The 27,765-nt window shown below is 39.3% G+C and overlaps 1 protein-coding gene across 2 annotated transcripts in view; it reads left to right on the forward strand.

Moving 5' to 3' along the window:
- Positions 1–27,765, forward strand: part of SUMF1 (sulfatase modifying factor 1) — a 39,233-nt gene that overhangs the window by 7,445 nt on the left and 4,023 nt on the right. The window contains exons 3-8 of one of the 2 annotated variants that reach the window (XM_072875828.1): positions 86–160; positions 11,912–11,994; positions 14,253–14,375; positions 15,100–15,214; positions 16,152–16,265; positions 26,905–26,964. In XM_072875828.1, coding sequence (XP_072731929.1) covers positions 86–160; positions 11,912–11,994; positions 14,253–14,375; positions 15,100–15,214; positions 16,152–16,265; positions 26,905–26,964 — 570 coding nt within the window. The remainder of the gene's footprint in view (positions 1–85; positions 161–11,911; positions 11,995–14,252; positions 14,376–15,099; positions 15,215–16,151; positions 16,266–26,904; positions 26,965–27,765) is intronic. The other variant, XM_072875829.1, reaches the window with a different exon arrangement.

Raw genomic sequence — 27,765 nt, forward strand, 5'->3', positions numbered from 1 at the left:
GATAAGATAAAGCTTTAAATGTGAGTGGCATTTTAAGAATAACACTCCTTTGATAACATGGTTGAATCTTTTGTTCTTTCTATAGGCAGAGAAATTTGGCGATTCCTTTGTGTTTGAGGGAATGCTGAGTGAAGAAGTGAAGGCTGACATCCACCAAGCAGTGAGTAACACAGGGTAAAACTTACTTAGCAATCACTGGGGTAGATGTGTTAGCAGTTATGGCAGTAATATCTAAGTTGTGTGATGTTCCCAAAGCCATGTACAAAAATGGGGTTTATGGAGGAGTGTTTGGTCTAGAATAATAGACTCCCTCAAGTGTGGAGGATTTACAGTCTGTTCTCTGGTCTCTTTTTTTTAAACAAACAAACAAACAGTTAAAAAAAAATGATTCTGATTAGCAAAAGTTAGTATCAACCCCTTTTTGTCTCTTTTTGCTTCCTAAACGAGCAATATTTAGGACTGTAGTAAGTGGTGCAGATATAAGGCTATTTGCATTATGTGTAACACAGTTATGTTTTGGAAATTCACATATCAGTAGTGGCTCTACTGAGTGATGTGCTGTGTAGGCAAAGAACAGGAGCGCTTCTGGCTCCAAGAGCATATGTACATGTGACTGGCACTCTCTGCCAATGCAGTCTTATGTCCAAAACAAAGTGGGTAAATCCTGGATCCTACCGGTTTAAGAAAATGAGGATAATCTATGTATCTGATATGATAGCGATGCTTGCATGAGTACTTTTTCTAGGTTAACTAGAAGCAAATATTCCAAAGAAGTGCCATTTCTACGGCAGACCTGACTCTATAAGCCATTCTCAACAGAATAAGGAGTCTTAAGTTTACTGTGCTTCCTGCATCTCTGTAGAAGATCCTGTATGCCTTGCTGTTTTTTCAGTTCCCTTCATCTTGCTAGGGCAATATAGTGATCCTGGTGGGTGCAGTGCTGATTAAACTGGAGCTGATCCAGTTTTCCTGTTGAGTGGAAGTGAATATTGGTTTAAAAAGAAAAAAAAGTTGGGTAGCCAAGTTTCCCTGCCCCACCTTTCCCTTTTTCTGTTGTGAATGTGTTGCTGAGCCTTTCTAAGGCTTCATTTACCTCCTCCTTAACCTTAACAGGTCACTTAACCTTTACAGCTCCTGATAGTAAGTAGATTATGTCTTGTCATCTCCTGGATGAATTGATCTGCTTTGAGCAGAAGTTTGGACAAGATGACCTTCTGAGGTGCCTTCCCATCAGAATTATCCTCAGGTCTGATGAACACACTGCATTTCCAGATCTCTTGTCCCATGCCTTTAAAAAAGCCTTAGAAATGAAGCATTCTGATGTGTGTAGTGTGGCAATTTTGGGGGCTATGTGGCTTCAAGTTGCATTTACTCTGGATGGGAATGTCTGCTTTTTTGGTTAATTTTCTTTTGGATCAGCAAAGCTAACTTGGCTCATTCTGCAATTGCTTGAATCAACACAGGAAAGCAGGATGTACACAAGGAATAAGGTAGTAACGGGACTGAAACTGCATCTTTTGGCAATAGTTCAGTTAGACATAAATAAGTGTTAAGGGAAACTGCACCTATAGAGGAGCACAACTTTTTCTTTGAAGGTAGACTAAATGCAGATAGGCTCATCCCATCTTTACAACAGAAAATTCAGCTGTCAGTATTAGAGAAATTATTTTTCCTGCCCTAGTTCTGTGATGCAGCAATCCCTAAATCAGGCTCTCTGTTTTAAAACAAACAAACCCTAAGAATTCTGGTGTAAGTTCAGTCTTGGCTATTTGTATTAACACATACAGCATGTTGGGAGCCACTTTCCTGGGTGTGTCAGCCAAATTTTAAAGTGTTGGCTGTAATGCTAACAGAACAATTATTATGCCAGAGAGCTGGAATGGAGCCCAAACTGGTCTTTTTGGCTGCTTCTTTATGAAGGTTTTCTGTATTTGTTAAAAGTAAACTCTAGGAGACACTCCTTTTGCCATGTTTTCAGTATTTATTATTAGGTCATTTTGCGAGTTGCTAGCATGGTATTATCGGAATAGACACAGAGAAAGATTGTACTAATTATTTTGGTAAAGTGATCTGGAGAATATGGCTGTCTGCCTTGTAGTTTGGCACTTTATGCTGATGCTGTGGACAAACTTATGTTCTAAAACATTGTAATATTGTGAGGAGGTGAAAAAGAAACTAGAAGCTGCTTTTCTTCCTCTTGTCTGCCTGCCCCCTCACCAGCTACATACCATGAATCTGACTTTTAGCAAGGAGCTTCTGTCTGCAAGGAGAAGGTGTCAGAAGGCAGCTCAGTGGTAGAGCTAGAAAGAGAACTCTAATCTCTGAAGATACAGCTTAGAATTTTATGTGTATGCTTCTGCCTCTCAAAACTGTGTCTTTTTGTTGTTCTAGTATGCATTTTCTGTGAGAGGTTATGAATGTTGAGAGTACTGTGCAGGCCTTAGTTGTTTTGAGGGGTTTGGGGTTTTGTGACAGTGCAATTTGTAGACTAGAACAAGCAAGCATCTTTCAGTTGCAGGGAAGGGAAGCATCAGCCATGGGGATGTGGTGTTAGAGTATAACGTAGTCAGACTGCTTCTCAGACAACCGAATTCTGTGTAAGTCATGCTTATCCCGGCTAATTGAAACTAATAAAATGCATTAGCAGTTTTCTATAGATGGTGCTTTCAAGAAACAAGTTTCTATAGACAACTTGCAAGAAACTTCTTACGGCTAAAATGCAGAAGCATCCTAACTATGGGGCAGGGACTTTAAGGGTTCTGCAAAAGCAAATTCTTCCTAGGGATCTGCAAGCTTAAATTAAACAATAGAAAATAAAAGCTAGCTTCTTGTTATGTTGCCCAAAATGTTTAAATTCTACTAGTGTCTGCTGGGGAAAAAATGGTGAAAGGAATCTAATACTACTCAATTACTTTAAAAAAAAAAAAAAGTGAGCACATTTTAAAACTTGGCTACTGCAGTGTAACCATTCAAACGTAATCCAAAAAAGTGTAAATTGCATGAAGCTTGTTTGCATCAGCAGATTGTCATGATCAGCAATAGAGAAGATTAAGGCTTTTTTCTCAATGTATACCTTAGTCAACTAATATTAACTTGTGGTATGTACCTTCTTGAATCATAACCATCACCATGAAAAGCAGAAATAAGATATAAACATTGGTATGTTACTGGTACTGAAAATTCCTCCATCAAATTGGTGGGAGATAGGACTGTATTATTACATTGCCTTAGTGGCTCAGACGTGTTTTGATTAGGCTTTTCTCCAGTTGAAGCATAGGGATGCTAAATGCAGATGTGAATACAGGGGAAGAGCAACAGGAATGCGTATTTTGGAAGTAGCATTTCATATGCAGTGAAAGAATTGGGGAAAGGTGGAAGTGAAGATATTGAATCAAATTGTATATAACAGCTCCTATAAATAATGAGGTGCATGTGTGTGTTGGGGAGTATCTGGGGTTTGCTCTATTTGGCCACTTTGGCTTCTCCAGTTCTTAAACTGGACAAATTTATCATAGGCCCTGAAAGGAAGCAGACAGCTAAATTAGGACAGAGGTGGGGCTGGTGAAAGCTAATGCAGGAGCAAACCAGCTTAGCACGTAGAATAATTGTTGGAGCTTTGGGTGTGCATTTCCTGGAGGTGAGGTGGTCTAGATAGCCACTGCTACAGGAATGTAGGTTGGACCTAACCCTCCTCTGGAAGGGAAGCAGTAAAAAGGGGTGTAGCAGCCAATAATGGAATTGTTCTAGATTTCTGGGAATTTGAGTTTTAGTTTTGGCCTCTAAGTTTGTGGTGGTAACATGGCAGAGAATGAAAACTTAGCACTGTAACTGATGAGGGTGTTACTGATAGAATTGGCGAGGACTTTTCAAATAAAAAACATTTTCTAGGGTGAGGGTGGAAGATCCTTTGAAACCAAAATGTTTTGTGTGAGCTTAACCAGTTTTGATAGCTTCCCATATTAAAATCAATTCTTGGACTTGCAGATTAAAACCAACTACTAATTACTGCATCTATTACAGCTATTAAGTTATGGCCTTTTTTGGATACTTGGCCTTTGTTTTAGATGTCATAGATAAAACACAGCCTAGAATTGCTAATAGCTTGGCACTCGGAAATTATTTTTTTCCTTTCCTTCTCTTTTGAGGGAATTTGGGGAAATGGAAAAAGCTAAAAATTTAGAGATTTTGCTATTCTTATTTTGTGATAAGACTGTTTTCCTGCTCTTTTATCTCCCTGACTGATTTACGAAGTAAGTAGAGAGGGGGAAATGCATGCCCAGTGCTATTATTCCATGGCATTGTAACATGCCATTTATATGGCATTTTAATGTATCCTAGAGCAAAAAGCATGGGGATTGTGTCTGAAATGAGAAGGTACTGAGGCGTGCTTGCCAATGAGGGGATTTGAGAGCTTTTGCAAATAACTGCAAGAGTTTCGTTTGCTGTGCAGCTACCATGAAAAAGGTAAACAGGATAGCACTTACCAAGACTGGAGTACAGCATAAGTCAGATTTGCTCACTGGAGAGTGGTGGGAACATTTTTATTCTTGGCTTGTGGAAGATAGCAAAATTAATTTTTGCACCTAGGCCAGATAAACTCTGCAATGAAGAGACTGAAAGCATACAAATCTGTATATTTCATTTGTCTTTAGGAGGTATTGAATTTTTGGTCTGAGAATGCAATGAAATTAGTTCACTGGCAGACCTGAGCAAATACTTTTATGGAGTTCTGGTCAGTCTAGAACTATTGGATGCTATTTTCATCCCTGTTTGTATGGAAACCTCTGCAGTGGTCTTGAGCTGTGCAATTTACTCATTTATAGCAGTGCCTCTAGCCTTTAACTCAAAGGGTATAGTCTCATTCTAAAACCAATGAAAACATTATGCATTTCAAATGGGTATTTCAAATTAATAATGAAGTGAGCAATGTTTGCAGGTAAGACAGCAGTGCTAGCACTTGTAGCAGGTACTATGGAGAATGTACCTTCTGATAGCATGCAGTAATAACTTGCTTATCTGTGGCTTGAGGGGAGAGCAGGTAGGTTATTGTATAGTTTGTCTGATACTGTTAAAATGTCAACATACATAGGATGCATACGCAAAAGTTGACAAATACACTTATTGCTGCTTTAAGGGTAAATTTCATCTCTACCACACTTGGCTTTTGTGTTTTCAGAGGCCTTTCAGAAAGGAAACTGAAATCAAAGGAAGAGATGGGTGAGCCTGTTCCTTGCAGACCACAATGCGTCAGATATCCCCTATAATGAGTTGGGAAGATGGAGCTATTGAACTGTTAATCTCTATCTTCTTATGCTGTACTCCCACTACTGGGATAAAGAACGATGTGCAGGAAGCATCTCTCACTGGGAATTACCAGTAATATTAGTCCATATTTATCAGTATAAATTACCACTTTAAAGTGAGGCTTTGCTTATGCCTGAGGCTGTAGATATATCTGTGCACACCTCATTTTCTTAAAGCTCATATTCATTTGGTTATTGGAAAAAATGACGAGCTTGAGTGCAGATTTAGATGTTGGCTGAAAAATAGACTTCCAGAGGTGGAACTCACCAGGAATATCAGTTCCTCAAAAGAAGCTTCTTTGGATTCCAAAACTTGCACTTAATGAATCTTACTGGATTTTAGCATCAAATATTTTTGGTTATTTTTCTTGGCGGATTGACATGGCTGTGAAGTATTACACTGTTTGAATGAGATTCAATGACCTTTCCTTATGCAAAGGAAAAGGTCCCTTCGTAAAAGTAAAGTGCTAGTTTCCAGTTAAGTCTGAAATTCTTTCCCGAACTGATGACTTAAAATATATTTATTCTTATTCTATAAAGCTGCTGCTTTTTCTTTTTGCAGTACTGCAATTTCAAACTACTTTAAAATATTGAGACTTGACTCAAGGCAAACAATATCAATAGTCAATATTAAACAAAACCCCTTACTGCTTTCATTTCTGAGCTAATGAGGGAGGCTAGAAACCTTTAGCAAATAAGAATGAAAACAGATTCTTCTGTAATTAGAGCTTTTGGGGAGCTGTGACTTTTAATTGATATAATAAATAGCATGAGACTTGCAGTAGCATCACAGAAGCTGGCAACATCAAGTATTAGTTATCTTCTGGAAAAAATACTCAACTGTCTACTTCTAAGCTGTTTCAGTGTGCTTAATTACTGATTTAGTGGAGAATTTGACAATCATGTTTCAGTTCAGTTTATTTACATAATTATAGAAGGTTTGTTCTTCTCTAAAGAGTCTCTTCAAGTACAAATATGAATTATAGCTGCATATGTAGATTATGTCTCCCTTATGCAGCTACTATGACAACCTTGATAGCTGGCTAGGAGAGATCTATTCTTTGTCTTGAGCCTTGAAGCGGTATTCACTTCCACACTATTTACATTGCAATGTCTCCCTGACTCAGTTACAGCTGTTTCAACTTAAACACAAGCCCGTTGCTATGGAGATGATGTACTGCATAGAAATAGGTCATGTTCGTGCCGTTTTCAGTGCGCCGATAGAAAGGAGAAGCAGAGCTGCAGACGGGCAAAGGTGAACAGGGAGCGTGCATCTGCCGAAGGGCTTTTCCTTGCGTGTGGAAAGCGGCTTTAAAATCAAGTGGGACCACTACATGGCTCCGGCTTGTTTCAAACTGCCTCTCGTGGTGTGATGTGTTCTGAATCTGACTGCAAAGCCGAATCAGAGGGGGGCTGAGCTTTGTCTCTGCCCTCCGCTGATTTCCCTCTCTGACCCGGAGCAGGACTTCAGGAAGGTGGTGACAACAGGCAGCCGCTGCGTGGGTAAGCATCAGCTGAGAGCTGGGCTGTGCTAATGCAGCAGCCCAGAATAGCTGCTGCTTGCTGATGTCTGGGATTGCTGAATCACGATCCCAATGCTCGATTGATCTGTTCATACCCATGGGCCGCTCCTGCAGGCAGGTGTAGGTTAACGTTACCCAGTTACTGGCAGTGCCTGGCTGGCAGAGTGGGCTCCCGTTCTGCGGAGGGAAGGAGGTGCTGTAATGATACGTGCCTGGGAGGTGTGTGTCGAAGGTGGGAGAGAGATCTCTGCCCTGAATCTTAGTGAGGGAAGAAGTTTTTGAGAGTTGTTGGGAAGGTATGCTAATGCCACTTAGAAAAATAGGTGCAAAGCTACTTGTGACCAGGACCCCACCTAATGTGATTTCCTTGTGGTTTCTGAGGGGAAAATGGCAGTGGCTCATCTGTTGCACAGTAATTATTTTTATTTCTTAAACTCCTTGCCCTACTAAAAATGTTCTATTTTCTGTCTGCTTCTTTCTTCAGTAGTTCGTTAATCAGCTGTTCAGGATTTAGGATATGGCTTAGAGGAGGAAAAATTGACAGATTTATGTGTATCTGCCTTACATGAATAAAATAAAACCTAATACAAAAATTATATTCTTTACTGAATAACAAATTTTTTCTCACATCGTACCAATGCTAGCACTGAGGGTGTCCAGACCACTGGGTGTATTTCTCAGAGATAATGCTTCATAACTTCCCTGCTTCCAGTCTATGCACACATTGCTTTTGCAGCTAAGAGGATGCTTTTGCAAATTAAAGATGTACAGTGCTTAACATAATCTGATTCAAACAAATGGTAACCTGTTAAGTCAGCTTCTGAAACTGAATATCTTTCTTTAAGAACCCACCGCTTAATAAATGATTCTTGAAGTGTTTCCCAGACTTGGACTACTTTTCACTCAGAAAATATCTTTTCAGATAGTTGATTCCTAAATTGATAAAGTTCTTACTCTGCAATAACTTTGGCTTCTTCCAGATGTTTATCTTGACCTAGTGTATGCAGGCCATATTATATTAAAATAGCATTATAATGCTGTAGCACATCAAAAAAAAAAGATGTTTGGTGCTACATGTCTGGACAACAGCATGAATTTCTCATCGTTTTATGGGCCTGACTTAAGGTTAAAATCTACAGCTTTGTTATTTCAAATGACTTGCTGCATGTTAGAAATGGAATTAGAGCCAAGATTAGCTATTAAGTTGATTTTATTTTTGGTAATTCTTCTAATACATAAATGTGAATCAAATTTAAAACTTGGAACTGAAGTGGGGGGGTGTTTTTATCTAATGTGGCCAGTGCCATGTTAGATGCAAGACCAATACAAATGTTTTCATGGTTATTGGCTGGGTTTTTTGGTGTTTTTGTTGTGTGTGTTTTCAAGGGTATTCCCCTACTGCTTCTGCAGTGCCAGTAATGGTGTAATGCTGAAGATGAAACTGGCTTTCCTGACGTTCCTCCCTTTCATTTTTTTCTATGTATATTTAGGAAGGAATTTTCTTCAAGATAATTGTAAAGTAGCCTAAAAACCTTGAAATCACCAGTTAATGGAGCAATTAAAGTTAGGATATCCCAGCCTACTTTGAAAAGAAAATTGATTACTTGAAACTTTGACTTTTATGCAAGCTGATAGTGGGGGTGTAGGCTTCAGTTCCACAAATTGCTTTGAGTGGAAAACTTGTAGGTTGGAGTTAACTGTTAGTATATCTTCCCAGTATTATCATGCCGTGTTCTCTTTTCTTGACAGCGCTCTGAGTCTGTGATAAGCAGAACAGTGAGTTCTTGAAGTTTAATCCTGGAGCAGAGGGCTGGATAATCCACATTTTCAGCTGGATCAGACCAAAAAACAAGTGTTGAGCTTCCCTGCCTCTGGAATGTGCTTTGCTCCTAGAACTGCATTTCCTTATATATCGAGGCAGTTGTGTAACGTCTGCAGAGCAGTTATGTTTAACCAATTCTGTTACAAGTGATAGGCTATGCTGTAAAGAGTTAATCAAAATGAAGGAGATACTGTCCTCTAATTCAGTATCTCTTCAAGATCTATGCAGCAGCATATGCTGCTATTTTTACAAAATGAAGCTGTTGCCAGTCTACAGAACACATGTTTTGGAGTGAAGCATTACAACACTAGGCATTACGAAAGTAACTAAGCTCATTAGTGGCAAGGGAGGGCTTTGCTGTATTAACTGTGATGCAATATCTCTGTCTAATTAGCTCTTCTACTAATTAGATTTAGAGCAATTAAAAGCTTTAAAGACTTCTGAGAAGTTTTTTGAAAGGACTGTAAATTTCAGGTACATGACTTTCTCTTTTGGAAGGAGCATCTTGGTGCATGCTCACTGGTGTCAGTGGCTGACTTAGATTAGTTTCCAATTAATTATTGAAGGCTGTACGTAGTCTATCACTGTTATCACTGTCCTAGTATTATATGTGTAACTTCTCTAAAGATCTGGGTGTTCTGCAAAGACTGCCAGCCATTTGGTGTTCAGCAGAGCCAGAAACAGAAGACATGCACACGTAGTGCGCTCATGCGGAGAGATTATATTTTTCTCAGTTTAAAATAAACCATTTTGATTGAAAGCATCTGCTTTTTCTTTTGCCTAACAAAAATGTTTTCCAAAATTAAAGTCTTCTAAAACATAAGTCTTTGCAGTCTCCTGCAGAGATTTTTATCCAAAAAACAGCAGTTTAATTTACAAAAATGTGTTGTCCTTAAAACTATTGTGATGAAGTCTTACTCATGATCTTTCAGATTCACGGAGAACCTTTAGCAAATAGTACTGCGGCTCTCTTATTTTCCTTGAAGAGCTGTAAAATTCTAACTTTGGATTTCTGTCCTATCTTGAGTATAGATTGAAGGTTAAAGCTCAAAATATACAAGGAATTGGTTAAATCAGACTAGTTTTAAGCCTATTGTCTGTAGTATCTGTTCAGCAGCTTCGTCATTCTGAAGCCTTAGTGCTATGAGGGTTGAGCTGAGTATCCCTCTGAATGAAGATCCCATCTTTGGATTTGAATGCTCAGTACCAGAGCTGTAGTTTCTAGTAAGATATCAAATACTTCTCATGCTTTTTTGAAAAGGGTAGGGGCTCCGATTGTGGGGAGAATGTCGTTGGCTTTTGTTAGATACTGAGCCAGAATTATGTGGTTGGTGTTGTGGATTTATGGTGCTTGTCATGCTAGGGAGATCATAAAGCAGGATCTTTAGGAAATGGCATTACTTTAGCAGTATGCCTGAAGGGTCCCATTTAGATGGACAGCACATGGACAGAACATCTCAGTCACCAGCAAGCTGCTGAGAGCATCTTTATTTCTTTTGTATTTAACACCAATATATTCTCTTCAAATTCAAATCAGGGATCTGATGTGTAGTTTGGACCGGAGTTTTTCTTAACAGCTTAAGTTTGTCATAGAGAACTTTGTAATAATGTAATTATGTGTTAAATGGTTGTCACTGCTGAAGGATGCAGCTTCCTCCTAGAAGTTGCTGTTAAAATTGTTTGACTGGGCTGATGCTCTGTCTCCCGAATACCAGCTTTCAGTGACTTTTACTTTTGGACTTTTCTGTGAAGGATTTGGTGAGTTAAAGGATAACACTCTTGGCACAATTCCTACCTGTGTGTGTAATGCTTTACAAAGTTGGTTTAGCAGCACGATGACAAGAAATAAATATTCTACTTCTTCCCTTTGCCATCTCTAGCGCAGGGAAAGCTGAGGGGCGGCAGAGAGGGCAGAAGTTGCTGAAGGTTGTTCTACAGGCCAGTATTAGGGTAGCATCTGGATATCCTAGGTCTAGGGCTAACCAGCTGGTAGGTTGTTTAACTCCTAAAGCATTGAAGGCTTATTTACTTTGATTTTTGTTCATTATGGAAATTATCTCTGTAATAGGAGTATTTTGGAAGCGAGCACTCAAGCTGCTGGAATAAAACCACTATTGATGGTTAGCATAAGTGTTCTTTTTTTTGCCTCAATTTTCTGAAAGGACCCATTATTAAAATAAGTATTTCTGAGTGAATGTGAATCAGAATAGAATAGTTAAACGTACTGTGCACTGACCTTCTCAGCTTTGAAGTAAGCTTAATAGAAGAAATCCGTAAGGAATGTATTCCAGGAATAATTCCTTGGCATTGCAGAACCAAATTTGAGACTTTTGCTTAAGAAGTACTTGATGTCTGCATTGTTACAGGGTATTTTGTCTGCTTGATGTTGCTCACCAAACCAACTGGAAAAAAAGAAAAAGGCTTCACTTAACTTCTGTGGCTCTTCTGTCTCCACCTTCTGGAAGCTGATGATAGCAAATAATTTAATATCAGCTTACTGAGTTAGTTAATTGGAAAGCAAATGTGTTTCAAGATGCATGTTTTGACCCTACTTAAAAGATGTCATCAGGATTTTGTTTTTGTTATTCCCAGACACTGAGTCTAGGGAGCAAATAATTGAGATGAAAATTCTCTTTAAGCTAAAACTGTCTTATTTTTATCATCTCTGCAGAATGTGTCAGACTGAAGTCAGCCAGGAGATTAGCTAGTTTAACTGTACTGTGGGCATACTGTTGTAAAAGAATCGAGTAAAACTGTAACGTTCCAGATGACCTCTTCCATCCATTACCATCTGAATGTTCTGGGCATATGTCTTCAGAGGTGAAGAACTATAATTGAGAATTTCTGAGAGGACAGTCTGGTCCACCACGGGTAGTGTGCTGAAGGCTGTGCCTTCAAAGAGAATAAACTGTGCCTTATATCAGACCTGCAGGTGAGAAAATGTAGAAGGGAAGGGGAGGCAGCCAGAGGGCAGTACTTCAGAAAAGTATGCTCAGGATTTGGTCTCACTCTCGCTTGTTTCTTGGATGGCATTTTCTTTGTGCTGTTCTGTACCTTGGGCTATTCCCCGGCCAGCAGTATTGTAGTGTGGATCAAATGATCATCTTGGTTGGTCAGAGTAATAGGTCAATTGGATTGGCTGCAGGCAGAGCCATGAGCTGTGAGTGAAAGCTTCATAGCCTGTTGTCACATGGTGGTTTTTCACAATAGCCTTTAGCTGGGAATTTAAGTCTTTTTCCCTGGCCATTCTTGTCCCTTTTCAGGTTGCAGCTGCTCCCTGGTGGTTGCCTGTGAAGGGAGCCAACTGGAAGCACCCCGAGGGTCCTGACTCTAATATATCCAACAGGTAAGCCCTAAATGGCCATTCAGTTATAATAGACGGTGCTTGTAAATATACCTGTAAACTTGCACCAGGAGTGGAGGTGCAAGAAAGGAGTTTTAATTAGTAACCTGCTTGCTTCTGCTTCTGCAACTATTTTCACATCATCTAGTGTGTTGCATGCAATATTCAGTGGTCGTATGGTCAATGGCGTAGTAGTATTTCAGAAAGGTCTATAAGCACTTTCTACCTAAGGGAAAAGAGACCATACCGACATGTGCTTCAGTGGGTTTTCTGTTCACATTTATATATCAGCAGTGAAACAGAGTAGATCTTTAGAGGATCAGCAACTTTAGAGCATTCAGTGCAGATCTGGTTTTGGAGAGGAAGACTAAATACTAGCTGCATGCGTACTCTAGGAGTCCATGTAGTGTGTCCTCCATCTGGAATTTGGAGGCCTCTCTCTGGCAGCAGATGACTGAAGAGTTTTGTGCTTTTTAATGTATTCTGACTTTGTAGGCTGATTGTTGTGGAAAATCAGTTGTGACTTTGTTATCTAGAAGGTCTAAATGCTTTGGAAAACTGTATTTTTCCTTAGCCTATAGTTAGTGCCATGCTTTGCTAGCATGAACCCTGAAACTTTTTGGTCCATGCCTTTACACGATCTCTTTCAGTTCAGAAGTGGCATGAATTTTATGCCTAGAAAATCAAAAGGCTTCATTATTCTCAGGTGCTTTTTATGGATACTGCAGAACTAGCCCTGGGTTGCACATGTTGAAAGCCATTGTTCAGTTATGTATATTACTGTATGCTTACTTGGATGTGACTGTCTTCATTTGGGACCTCTTATATTGCAACTCTGTCTCTCACTAGGCAGGTGTCAGTGAAGTTGACACTAGCTGCCTTAATCAACTAGCTAAAGTTTCAAAACTGCTGTTTGAAATAAAGTCAGACTCTCTAGCCTAGATCTAGTAGATGCTGGCATGTTTTTGAGTCCTCTAAGGACATGGCTATGTTAGTGTAAAATCATCCGATGGCTGAACTGCTTAGTAACAAGTCCGTTGTCTGTTCTCCAAGGGCAATGAAAGAATTATCTGAGGCAAAAATAGAGATAATATCAGGAGGCGTTGTTAGCGGGAGACAGAGAAATTTAGGTCACAGTCAGCAGATAAGAGTTGGAAACCTTCCATGTAAATCTAGTCTTGTAGGAGTATAGCATAAAACCTAGCCTAGTACAGCTGCTGGTGAACTTGCCACATGGAAGTCTAATGGTAGTCTAATGGACCAACAGGCATATGCTGGCTTGTTAAATGAGGCAGGAAAGATAAGTTAACAGGAAGTCCTCTGTATCTGTCTTCTGGACCAATACCCTCAGCTTTTGAAGTATCTTGGTCTATTTAGAGACTTGGATGGGGAGGATCCTTGTTTCAAGAACGACTAGGCATTGTTTCTGTCTTTTTCTGGAAAAAGACACCAGGACTGTAAGGGCAATCCTGGAACCAAACCAAAGGAAAGATGGGAGCTTTTGTGTAAACTGTGGACTGTTTGAAACACCCAAAGAAAAATATTTTTTGTTAAATTTCTGCAGTTTACTGTTTCCTGGATTGGGTGCTGCAAAAGATGATGTTGCTAAGAGTAAGGACTCTTTTTGATCTCGCCTCTCCCTCAAAAACCCCGCAACTGACAGCAAAGAAAGAACCTGCAGCAAAGAGAAGAGTGCCCAGGGAAGTGAAGAGCATTACCCATTAAATTGCAATGTATATTTTCCTGTTGAGAATATTGGCTTCTTGTTAAGATACTGTTAAACTAGCCTAGCAAGGAGTAGTAATGCTGCAGGCTTTTGGTGTCTTCCTTTGGGTCCCTGAGCACCTACATTTCCACAGAAGAAGCCAGTGTATTGGTAGTTCTTCATAGGCTCCTGGGTGCAGCAGGTTTCTGAGGTGAGACCATGAGAAAGCACAAGATACAAATGTCTTTGTTAACTGTATGGAGCTGTACATAAGAGCATGATCAGACAAACAGAACTTAATTTTTTCCTCTTCCTTGTTTTTCTCTGTTGGCTGCATTTCCTATCCAGCATCTGCTAGTAGCTTGCTGGCTTTCCTTAAACAGCTTCTTTTCTGCAAAAGTAATCTGATTCCTTGTCCAGTTGTAACTGAACTGTGAACTTCCTCACAGGCCTTTGTGGCCATCTCTTTTAAGAGTTTCATGAAGTGCTTGTGCTGTATAGCTGTGAGATTGCCTAGTTCTGCTGATGATCTTGTCCTATTTCTTCTGTTCCCCAGAATGGGTCATCCAGTTCTTCATGTTTCCTGGAATGATGCTGTGGCATTCTGCACATGGGCAGGGAAACGATTACCAACTGAGGCTGAATGGGAATACAGCTGTCGAGGGGGCCTTGAAAATAGGTACCTGTCACAAATGTGTCCCTGATAAATGTTTAAAACTGGTATTTACAAGATAGGGAAGAGTTGTGTGGGTTTTTATTACCCTTAGTGTCTTTTTCTTGTGTAGTATGCACATCTGTGGTAAATATAACACTGACTTAATCTGAACAGATTCCTTTAGGTAAGTGAATTTCCCTAAATACCTAAGTGGTATATTGTAATCTGAACTCTATAATGGGAGGGGAATGCAGAGAGCCCAAGAGAGGAGGAGATGTGACAAAATGCCAAGACACAGGACTGCTGCTATTGCAGGAGATGAAAGGTATAGTGAAGGACCTTAGTGCCAAGGCTGAAAGAGTTGCAAAAGTGCTTAAGAAGTAAATAACTACATGACTGCACAGCAACTGTAGGGCCACTGGATCTACCTGTTATCTCACTGTGGGCTTGGGAAGAAGGGGAAGACAAGGTGAATAACAGGTTTATGTCTTCTCCATCCTGTGTCCTGGACTACATACTGCACAGGGCAGTGTGAGTGCTGCCTTTCCTTCCTCCATGTGTGAATTGTCCTCGTAGAACCCTTGCTGTCCTTGAAAACCTGCTAGATGTTGGTACGAATGGAACTGCAATACAAACAGTTCTCCAGGGTAAGGTGGGGAGGATGGGAGCTGTGTGTGGTGTGTCTCATTTTTTTAATTTAAAAAAAAAAAAGTGTTTGACAACTGTACTTCTGTATGTCTTTTAATAGACTTTTCCCATGGGGCAACAAGCTTCAGCCAAAAGGTCAACATTATGCCAATATCTGGCAGGGAGTGTTCCCAACTAATAACACTGCAGAAGATGGATACAAAGGAACTGCGCCTGTAAGTGTGTCTCAAAGTGAATTAATCATATAGAATGAACTTAGTCTTCCTATAATTGATGACTGCGTTCAACACAATGAACCATGGCTGTTTGCCATTCCTATACTCTTTCACCTTTAGATTTTTACTGCAGGCTTGAATATTAGCAAGGTATACTTTTTAAAAGCTAATTGAAATGTAAAGATTACTTTCATTTTAACTTTTAGTTCCTCTCAAACTGACCTCTTTTCCCCCTTTCCATTCAGTTTATAGTCAGATGCTGAAATACTTTCTGCCTGCGCTTTCGGCATTACAATTTTTTGAACTCTCATTTTTTGGGTAGTTGTTCCTGAGGCACAAAAATTATGCAATAGTTTAAAAGAAATGAAACTTCCCTTTTTGGAAAGGTTGAGCCTGTCTAGTATGGCAAACAATGGAGTGGAATTTTAAAGGCAATCAAGAATGTGAATGAATTATTAAATGGTAGTTAAAGTAAGTCCAAAAAGTTTCCTCAGTAGAGAAGCCTGCGTATGCATGAGTTGACAGCCACCCTTGCTTTTCTTTGATGGGAAGGGGAATCGGGAAGTTGTAAGCATGGGCATGGAGGTCAGATCACTAATGCTGTGTGCAGGTCTGTGCCTGTTGGTCAAACAGTGCCTCTCTTTAGAAGATCAGTCTCCAAAACCAATGAGAAGATGCTATGTGCCATAGTGGAAGTGTGGTGCTGAGAACAGTGAGGATGGTAATAGTTCATTCTTTCATTTTGTTTTATTTAAATGGAGTATGTAAAAGTGTTACAGTTCTGCAGTACTGATTTGATGTCTGCTTTTGAAATACGAAGGCAGAAGCTCCTAGTAAAGACAAATGCACCTTCAGCAGACTGGTCTTCAGGATTAAAAACCTTCTTTCATGTTGAGTGGTTTACAGAACTGGCACTTGTGTTCCATATCTTGTACAGGTCACTGCATTTCCCCCCAATGGATATGGCTTGTACAACATGGTAGGAAATGCCTGGGAATGGACGTCTGACTGGTGGGCTGTTCATCATTCAACAGATGAAGTTCACAACCCTGTAAGTATTTTATTGGCATCACATGAAATATAGAATTCCCTATTGCTACTCTGATCTGGTTGCTGTTTGAAAACCTACTGTTCTTTGCTCCTCTCTGCTGTGTTTGGGGTGCGATGGGCTGTGTTCTGGTGAATTAGGAAGTATCACACCACAAGTCATTACCACTGGAATTGTAGTGCTGTGGTGCAGGTTTTTTTGTTTGTTTTTTTTTTTGTTGGACAGGCCCCCACAACTGGTTAGCAGTTGACTACTTCTGAACGGGCATCATATTACATAAATCAAGAATTTGCCAATGCAGTGTAATAACTTTAAAAAAAAAAAAAGGAATGTTTTTTTGTTTGTTTATGTTGCTACAAGCTGTACTACTTCCCCCCCTCCCCCCCTGCGGTAGAGAACATCGTGAGTTATCTTTATGGCTCCTACTAGCTCATTTAAAACTCAACATGTAATAAAGCTGAAGTTTATGGGGAAAAGTAGCTTACCAGGCTTTAAGAGGTTAATCTTTGGTTTTCTTTGTGGCAAGCAGAGAAAGAGGTCCTGCAGGGTAAGCTTTGTATGTGGGGTTTCTCATGCAGTATCTCTTGGTAGATTCAAGTTCTAGTATTACATCTCCTTCTCTCTCATTTATCCAGGATGACTAAATCTGAGAAATGCACTGCTCTGCTCTCACAGAGCTTGTTTTGTTCACACACCGCTATCTGTAATGCGAAAACCAATTAAACCTCATGGGGCAGGAGCTCTCTGTTTGCTGCAGGATTTGAGTATCCTCATGCTGTGGTCTCTTATGATATGTGTAGTCTTTCTTTGGTGTGCCAGACATAATTGGAGGCCTTTCTGGGAGGTCAGCAATTGGAAGTAGCTTGAGGAACTTGCTAAACTTTTTTGATGTTCTCTGCATTGCAGAGGTTGACATTCTGCTGTTCTTCCAGGAGGATGTGTCTAGCAAGAGAAACCAGACTCATCTTGGAGTCTAGATTGCTCTAGATCTGTACTAGCAGTTCCATCACACTGATGGAGCATCTGGAGACCTCCTAACCCATACCAATCACATTGGCCAATTTCAAGTTACTTGTATCCCAGTAAGATAGCACAGGTCTCTCTAGTGACTTCAGCTATGTGTTGGAGAGTGTGCTACGTACATCTTCCCAAGTAACTGAAGTGCTTGGGAGTGTAGCTTTATTTTTTTTTCTTGTTTGATTTAAAATAGGATGGACTATTCTCTAATTTTTGTTGGTAGGCAGCCTTAGTGGCCTAGCAATGGCTAAAGAACTTCCTTTTCCTTTGGGATCTTGGCCGTGTTGTATCTCCATCTAATACATTTCTCACATACTGCACAAATTCATATGATGTGATTTGAATATTTCACAGTAGTCAAAATTTTCTGCCAGTTTCTGTAATTCAGCAATAATGGAAAGCTGTATTGCACGAATTGTGTCTTGAATGTATAAACACACCTGTCTTTTTCCAACATTGACTCATGGCTTGCATACATATACAGCTGAAATTTATATAGAACTTACACTTAGCATTCAAACTGATTCTTTAGAATTTTTTTTTCCTGTTTGTGTACTGATTGATTAGGAAAGAAACATCTGCTGTCTTGCAATTCTGTTTCCATTCTGGTGGGTGTTTTATATGCAACTGAGGATAAATTTTTTTGTACCTTATGAATGGAAACAAGGCCAGTTTAAGAGCAACATTTCTAAAGAAGCATTGAATAGCTAGCAGAATGTAAATTTGGATGGAAGTGAAGAAGAATAAAACTAGCAAACTTTCCCATGTCAGAGTAGGTGAGTATTGATTTGATTGCAGCCTTGATAAGTCGGGGGAGGAGGAGGAAAGTGAGCAAGGCTGAGCTTTCTGTTCCGGACTGTGGGGTCACTCACCGTAGTTTGTACCAGGGAAACTTCTGCTTCACCCCTCTCACTACTGAAGCTTCACCTCAGTGCCTGGAACCACCATGACCTGCATATGCTGCCTTAATCAGGGCAGGGGAAAAGGACCCCTTGCCCACCTGCACCCTTTCAGAGACAAACAGCATCTGTGTCCCTGGGAAAGAACACAGGTCTAGCAGTTCATAGCATATTGCAATTGCCCCTGTTCTTATTAATCTCTTTCTCAGTCTGACAGCTACTTCAGTTTTGGCTGCTTGTTTGTACAGTGACCTCTTGGGGCAGGGAAAAGTTCATGGCTCTCTAGAAGTCTTCTTGCCTAGCAAGAAGTGGCAGCACTGGGAAGCAAAAATAGAGTAACTAGGCCGACTCTGGAGAATAAAAACACTTTTGATGCTGTGTATATATAAACTTAAAAGTCACAGATCTTGGGTCTATTGCACCTAGATATGTTCTAGAGTTTTTTGTTTGTTTTTGTCTGTAGGTTAGCATAAGGTAGTGTGTGTTATTTGTTTAAACAGATGTCTCTTAAAGGCTCTGTGTCATCCCTGGCAAAGTCTTAGAGCTTTTTTTCCTGTAAGATGACTGGCTTTTGTAGATGAAAGGCAGGAAACAACAAATTTATGTGGAAGTTACTGTGGTAATAATGGAAAGAACCTCCAGGAGTCTTCATCTAAACTAGCTTTCAGCTAATCCATTCCCTGCCATTGGTGCTCGTTAACTTCATCTTATTTTGTTTTATAAAGAAAAATAGATTTATCTGCCTGTGTCAGCCTTCCCAACTTGTCCAAGTTGCACAAAATCCAGCTAGCTAGAATCATGTATTTTGCCAAACTACAGCTACTGTGGTATGATGCTTGGAAAAAAAAAATAATCCTTAAGTATTGCAGTGGTACACCTTCATTAGAATGACTTATTTAAATGAGATGCTTTTGTGTTTATAATGTCAATGCAGCAGTGCTTCGGTGTTGAATTAAGGTGATGGTGAGAAACAAGTGTCGTGTGACTTCTGCTCTCTGTTAAGTGGCTATGAGTTTGCTTAGGTTTTTAAATTCGGCACAAACATTTTGTAGACACTTGAGAAAGTTTTTAAAAATTAGGTCTTAATGATGCTTTTAGGTTTTTTTTTGGTTAGAAACTAATGGTCAGAATCTAGTGTCTGAGGCAGAGCACTTCAAAGTGAATTCCAAAGGGTTTTTCTGATTAAATGGATAAGGAAACTGAATCTCATAATGTGAAAAGGTGTCCCAAAATAGCCAGGCTGCAGTATCTTCTGAGACATTAAAAATGATTAGCACTGTATCTATCAGAGCCAATCTGTTAAGTCTCTCCAGAGTACAAGTCAGCGTAACCTATATATAGGACACGTTCTTTCTGCCTAAAAGACTAGGAATTCTTCTGGAGGGTCAGAGCTTAGTGGAAGTTTTTTAACATATTTAGTTTAACATCTGAAATCTTCAAAGCAGTTTTCTAGTACTGGAGAGATTTTGGGTATACTGTGGATTGGTTACAAGGAATGTATGGAATTTTGCACACTGATTCTTCCCCCCCCCGTAGTTGATTGTCTCACATTTACAAATAATTACCAAGAGCAAAAATAAAACTGGGACACCTGAAAGTGCTTTGTAAGTTGTTTGCTACTTTTTAAGGTGTTAGATTTAAATTATACTCTAACAATGGAACAAACAATGTTCTTCCTCCTCTTTGCCAGGTATAGGATCTGGGCAGGTAAGTATTGAAGCCAAATAAACAAACTTGAAAGATTTTTATGCAGCTCAAGAAGTATATAGAATGCAGAGCTTGGTACTGTGTCCTTGAAATTATAAGCTATGAAGTGCCAGGAACACTGGACGCTATTAGCAATAGTGAGGTTTTGGGGATGCAGCCAGAACTTTCAAGTTAGTTGCATTGAAAGGCATCCTAACATGTTATGGATGTAACTTTTAAGAGCAGAGAGTTAGTATAACTGGACATTTGTTTGTAGAGACCTTTCTTTGAGAATGTAATTAGACACTTCTACAACTAGAAGTCTCCTCAAGTATTCTAGTCCAGACACTTATTTGTATAGTAGTAGTGGCTTGTTCAAAACATAAGGAGCAAGTGGCTTTTATTTTGAGTTCTACCTCTCATCAGTTTGTGTAGTGTGCTGCAAATGTCTCTGTTCATTTTTGACTTAAGCAAATGAAAGTCTCTCCATTTTACATGCATACAGAATCAGTGGAGATTAGTGTACTGTACTTAGACTAGCTGTGAAAGCACATAAACAATATTAGTTTCGAGGGGTTTTAAGTAACAAATTGTATATAGTGAATGACCTTACTTGTCATCTGGAACACAGTGAATGGTCCCTCGATTTCGTGTGAGATAACGGGCTTGTTAGTCTCCCAGAAAAAAATGGGAAGCATCCAAGCCAGTAGCATGCACTTAGTGCAGCAGGACAGTCCAGTGGAAATCTCCTATATCAGGAACCTAGAACAAACCAGAATAAGCCAAATCCAAAATAGCTGTCTGTGGAAAAGTCTTTTACACATTGAAATAGAAATAACTTCTAAATTTTCTGAATTTCAAGTGGAATAGCGTCTCTCAATTGTGACCTGTTCTTCTAACTTTCCCCTCACCTCTCAGCATAGTTCTTGTCTATATTCTGTGTTCACTAACCACTAAAAGCCTTTCTAAGCAGAATGTTGTCGTGCATTTAGATTTAGGGTGCCAGACTGTTATCTGCCATGGCTGTTTTCCAGTACACATTGTGCATTCTGGGGATACTTTATTAAGGGATTCTTTACTTGAGTGATTGCTGGGAGATCAAGGAGCTAGCTCTCTTGCTGCTGTTCTCTGAAGTTATTTTGCTTGCACTTGAAGACATCTTGGAGTTGCACAGAATGGGGCCACATAGCAGTACAAAGACAGTATTGCAGCATGTCTTAATCATGTAGGTGAAGTGGTTTTTGTGTGGTCAAACTCAGTTTGGAGGGAATTATAAAATCCACCTGAGAAAATGTAAAACTGATACTTCAACTCCTCCAGTATTGGCAGTGGGTGAAAATCCAGAGCACTCCTGTTGTCAGAAATAAGCTTCTGGGCTGATTTTTCTCATGAGTGGAAAAAAATCCACAGTTTAAGATGAACTCACAAAAAATGCTTCTTTAGTACATCTTGCAGCTCCTATCTGGTGAACAAGGGCAGGACTAGGAAGCACCAGGGCTGGGTTTTTTTGTTTGGTTGTTTGAAAAATGTAAATGATCATTTGGCAAACAGTAGCCAAGTGTGTGTGAGATCAGTCAAACCACAATCCCTCTAAGGGCCGCTTTAATTGTAGTGACTTCTGGCTCAGATATTTTTTGTATACAGTACATAGTTCCTTATGACCTGCAGTTCTCTGCAAACTCATTTAGCTCAAAACAGAGTGGCCATGTAGCTGACTGTGCATCGAAAATTACAATGCAACTTCAGAAAGCATTTGTTTGATGTAATGAAAGAAATACAACACTTTCATTTAAAAAAAAAAAAGCTTCTATGATGTATTTTAGTAACTCTTTAAAGAATAACCCTACTTATAAGCTTGGTAATTGAATGCACAAGCACTTGTAATTATGCAATCAGACTATAATATGTCTGTTACGACATTATACTACAGAATAAACTTGCCAATATACAGTAAACTCTGTTCTTTAAATCTGGGATCAAAGTCTGGACAGCTCTGGCTCTTGACATATGGACAGCAAATGTCCTTCCACTTCAGTACCAGGTGGTGCACTTCTCCAGGTAATAGCATAAAACAATATTGTTTGATGGAACAAAGACTTGCTTGTTTTAATAAAATGTGACCTTAATTGCTGTGCTCTGATGAGTTTTTATTATGGGTAAGCACAATCAAAGCAGGTTTCCTTTATCTATAAGGAAGATACAAGCATGAGCAAATACTAACATTGCAGGCGTTCTCCTTTTTTTGATTATAAGAAATGTGATATTGAGCTGTAAAATTGTCTGGCCAAAGTTAGATAATGTTTGTACACTCTCACTTTACCAAGTACGTTAAATGCATGGATTATTCTAGAAAACCTATTGACTGGGGGGATGTGGCTTTTCAGGATGCTGTACCTGAAGTCTGTGTAGTTCTGTGGAAGACAAAGCAATGAAGTTTTTTGGGGTTTGGTTGGTTTTTTTTTCAATACTCTCTAAGCAGCCAGTGCTCAATACAGGAATGAGTTTACATTTCTAGATCTGCAGATGTAAGGACTACTACATGTGCTAGTTTGTAAAATGAGAAAGTTTAAGCAAGTGATGTACGTAGGAGAAACACCACCGAAAGAAAAGGATTCTGGTCAGAAGGGAATGTATGGAACTCTTGTGTACAGCGTCAGAAGCACGGTGTTGCTGGTAAGGACATCTAGCTCTTAACCCCTTTCAAGAAATTGAAATCTCTTGTTCCAGTTTGTCTATAGGGACTTGGCTTCTTCCATTCCCAGCTCCAAACTGAGAGAAAGGGTCTTTGTTTTGGGTAACAGAGATAGATAGTTCATGCTACAGGTAGACCAAGGAGCTGCAGCACCCTTCTACCTACCTGGACAAAATCCTTCAACTTCATGTGCTAAGAAAATAGAGTCCAGGTGGCTTCTTCCTGCATGTGACATGTTTGAGGTTTCTTCAGTAAGGCTGGGGTAGAGAAAGGAATATAAAAATAAGACATTAGGCAGTACAGAGGAAGGACAGCTGCTTGCCCTAAGCTTTACCACAGTGGCTGAGCTGTGAACTTATTGGGAGCTGAGGTAAAGGGCTCCTGAAGTAACAGAATGCAAATATGGCCCTTTGCTGCTGGGATGCCGGCAAATCATCTGGGGGACTTTGAAGTCCTCAGTCTGTAGTGCTAAGTAGGGGGCTTGCACAGGACGCAAAAGCAAACCATTAGAGAAAGGAAACGCAATACTTGATTTAAACACCACATTGTCCTTGGGTAGACAAACCTGTGATACAAAAGTACAAAATTATATAAATGGTGATGGGGATGCTCATCAGTCTGGAATAAGAATGTCTTTTTCATTTAGTTTTGGTTGTTTTCAGATCAGCTCACATGGCTTTGCTGGGGACCTTGGTGATATGTGGTGCCTTTTATAGAGAAGCTGAGCTACATATGAATGAAAGCATAATCACTGCCTGCGATGTTCAATGTTACGGTTCTAATTTTAACTCCGCAGTAGCCTTCAGATGAGGAGAGTTTGTTAGCTGAACTTTTAACACTAGGAAGGAGAACTGAATTCACTGTGCCCTACATTTGAGGATCTGTGGCTCTTTTTTAACATCCCTTAATTAAATTTAAGTGCAGTCACGAGCTGAGAAGGGTATCAGTCTAGTTGGTCTCTTGCATACAGTTACTTGTGCATTTGATTTTGTACATATGTAAGTAGCTGGATACAACTATAGGGAAATCTGATTATCCCAACTTCTTTTTATCCTTTCTTTTGCTCTTGGTGGAGTTGGAGAAACAATGACTGCCTGTTTGACAACTGTCTATGAGCTACGTTTAATTCTCTTGCTGTTGATATTTCCCCATCTTTGCTCTCTATTATGCAAATAGAGCAAGACAGGGAAATATCAACAGCAAGAGAATTAAACGTAGCTCATAGACAGTTGTCAAACAGGCAGTCATTGTTTCTCCAACTAATGTCTAGCGATTTTCTGCTTTTCCAAGAACTTTGCAGTTTTTTTATGATAAGCTCTTTACCTTCAGTGATTTTAAAGAATTATCTATCAAGAGGATAAAGTTTTGTAATAGAATAGATTATTGGAGAATACTATATCAGATTTTTGCAGGTGGTAAAGCGTTTCAGTGCTGTAATCCTGCTTCAGAGGCTGAGGGGGTTCAATGTAACTTGGGTTTTTGTTACCAAATAACCTTTGTTGCTCAGTGTTTTGCCTGGCAGAAGATATTTGCAATTAATAAAAAGAGCTTATGCAATTACCATTTTCTTTGGTTCACGTGCTTCTTCAGTATATGTTATCCCTGTATAATTGCTGAAACATACAATAGTCTTATGGCTGGACAATAAACCTTCTAATCCTAAATTAGCATGCTGCTCTTAGTTTATAAAAGTTACTTTGGAGCTAATAGCAAAGAATATTGCTCTCTATTTGCATAACAATTTTTAATGGGAAATCCTACTCAACAGCTCCATTGTTCTCTGTTTTGTCTTGTTCTCATGTAGCTTTTTTTAGGTCAGTTTTATTCTGGCTGGCTCTACCCTGGTTTCCCTTAAAATGAGATTAACAGGCTGTTTGAGTTGATTGTGCTTGTTAGTGGCTTATCTTAGAGTGGGGCTCGGTACATCTACATGAAAGTTTTGTGAAGACAATTTCCAGAGACCTTGGAAATGGAGTAAGCATGTCCCACGGAGGAGTGCCCTGGCTCGGAAACCAGCGGACACTGCCTGTGGGTGTGGTTTTCCTTGAGTTATTTGTAGGGCATTAAATACAATAGTAGGGCTTTTTTTTTTTTTTTTGCCTATCATGTAAAATTTTGCAGTAAATGTGAAACTGCTGAAGTTTCGGTATGGTAAGCTTTCGATATGAAGACTCTCAAAGCAGTCAAACTCAGTGGATGCAGTCAGTAGCTTCTGTAGTACTGGCATCAACTTTCAGGATTTTCTTACAGTCCCCATGATTGATATTCATTGTTACAAATGCTTGTCTTGTATTGATTCTTCTAGAACTTCACCTCTGGTAATGCAGGAGCTGAGTGGGAGACAACTACCTCCCTGGATACAGGGTAGGACAGTGTGGTGACCAGGTGTAACCAAACTGGTCAAATCAGTGGACACTGAGAAAAGCTGGAGAGGTGTAATTCCCTGTGAAATCCCCTCTTTAGGAACCTACTTCTTAAAGGGAAATTATTCCTGGATTCAGGAGATACTACAGAAGTGGAATTTTTCTTCCGTGACTGCATTTATATTGGTCAAGGTGTTCTTAAGGCTTTGCAGAAAGCACAGCACCCTTCAGATACTTCTAGGATAAATGGTGGGCTGCTGGACCGGAGGAGACAAAATAATTGGCAGAATTTCTTTTCAGCAGTTGTCTGTTTTTAACCTATTGTGGTACTTTTTTATGGTACTATTTTGTATCATTTACATACTCTGTAGCAATGAATTCTTTTTTCCTAACTGATAAAAACTGGGCTGATGACTTTCTTGTAACCTATATTTATTGATAAAGGTAATGGTAAAGGGATTTGGTAAATCCAAAAGGTATTTTGGTAAAGGTAAAGGGATTTGGAGAACATCATGGCTCTTTTTTTCTTCCTGTATTCCACAAATTTTTCTGATAAGGTGTTGTCTAGAAATACAGACTTGATTTATACACCCTACCAACCAGTGAAGAAACAACAGCTTGTACCTCAAGTTAAGTGAAAAATTCTTTATTGGAGGCTTGTACATGATAAGAAAATGTTTTTGTTGCATGCTAGTGTAACATGTACAGAAATAGAAATACAAATCTGACAACTTTGAGAGGATTCTTAGTGGCAGAACTAAGAATACAGTTAAGTAATTCAATTAATTAATTAATTGAATTAATTAATTACAGTTAAGTAATAAAACACAATTTATTTTCTTGATCTTGTTTGTCACTTCTATAAGACAGATATTCTTGTGGCTCCTTCCTAAAAGTAGTTTCTCAATGCACGTGGAGTGTAGAAAGCACGAAAGAATATTTGGTATCAACAGTGGAAACATGAAGTATAGCAGCAGTCTCTAAGCATTAGATGAGTGCAGTAGTAACTTTCACAGCTAAAAGGAATTAAATGGGAGAATTGCTCACCTGCGTAATAAATATGCATCAAAGCAAGCAAAAGAGTGTGTTACCAAGGAAGCCCAGCTTTCTCCTTCAACTATTAGGCCATCCTTTGGAGTTGGAATTGAAAAAGAAGAGTGAAATAACCTTATTAAATCAATTTTAGGGCCAATTTCATAGGCACTTCAAATAAATCACATATATTACACTGCAAATGTACATGCAATTACAAAATTGATGCTCATAAGTGCAGTGCTTTCTGCAGACCTCTTTAGCTGTCATGATCCCACATAATAACAAATTTAGTACATAGTGACTTGGAGATGATACAGAACATCTTGCTGCACAGTCACTAACTTGTGTGTCAGACTTGATTTTGGACTGGAAAGAGAATAAGCACCAAACACTGGGCATTACAGCCCCTCATCATAACTGGCTGCCAAACAGTGTAACTGCATTTAGAAAAGTGGGAGTTCTCTGTATTCCTTTTGGAGGCTCATGGGTTTGCGTGTTTGCTTCATAGCAGCGGAACGGATGAGAATCACTGATTTCGCTACATGTGTGAAAACTTCCTAATCTCTCATTAGGAAAAGGCTGAAACTACAGAAAGGTACCTGTTTTCAGAGATCAGTACTCTCTCATATGATTGCCACTGTACTTTTTACAGCATATTATCAGGAGCTTTACAGAAGCAAAGCACAAGGCACTCTTGGCCAGCAGGTAGCAACTCCAATGTTAAATATTTGCAGCAGTGGGGAGGGAGAACCATTACTCTTACCTGTCTGCAAGTCTTTTACAACATAATTATTTCAAGCTTTCTGGTTCAGACGGAGGCAGATGAAATTTGTTTACTTTAAATATTTATGGCTGCTCCTTACCCATCTCTCTATTACAGCTTTTTGCCTTTACCCTGTAATTGACAATTATTCTTCCTTGAATACTACCCAGTGTCCTCTCCTCCACAGAAAGGGCCCTCATCAGGGACAGACAGAGTGAAGAAGGGTGGATCCTATATGTGCCATAAGGTAATGTGAAAAGGCCTGTGGTATTTTCATATTGATCTTTCCTCTGAAAGTACCTGACTTAACAATGAAATGATCTTCTGACAGTTTCCTCGAAGTCTGGATGCTTGTTAAGAGGTTTAATGCAATTTAAGGAAGAGCAATACCTAATGGTCTTTAGGAATTCTTTTTGGTTAGCTTGGAATTAAAACAAACTGCTTTACCCAGTATGATTTTTTAGATGTAGAAGTTAAAATTGATGTGTGCCTCTAATGCTATTTTCATTGTAGTGCCTGAGTGATACTTGGAAGAGTAGAAAGTATGGATGTGACTTTTTTTAGTTTTAGAACGACTCTTGATCCAGAAAGGGCATCAGGTGTTTGCAGAAAGATCGCTGGGAGCCAAATGTTTCAGCTTAGTTGATAGCAGACTTGACATTCTTTCCGAAAAGTCTGGTTACTGCTACAATGCAATAGCCGTTCATGACACAAAAAATGTTTTAAACTCTGTTCATGCCACACTGGAAAAAACGCTTATTGTAGATCTCCTTTTTTGTTAAAGCTGTCCTGTTCTTTTTCTGTTTCAAAGCCTGCAGCTGGCAGATAATTCTCATAATTAGATTAAATTTTCTACAGTGAGATCCCATTTTCTACACTGATTTCCTTCTTAGGTGAAATCAATGTCAGATGTTAATTAGCAGTTTTGATTAAATTAACACTGGAATAGACTCTTCTTCAGTGATGAATAATGTGACCCATTTTAAAGCCTTGTGAAGATTCTAGTCTGTCCTAGTCTTTTTTGTAGGTGATAAAACTAGGCTGTGTA

This window comes from Ciconia boyciana, chromosome 11 (genome assembly GCF_034638445.1).
Source record: "Ciconia boyciana chromosome 11, ASM3463844v1, whole genome shotgun sequence".
Lineage (NCBI taxonomy): Eukaryota > Metazoa > Chordata > Aves > Ciconiiformes > Ciconiidae > Ciconia > Ciconia boyciana.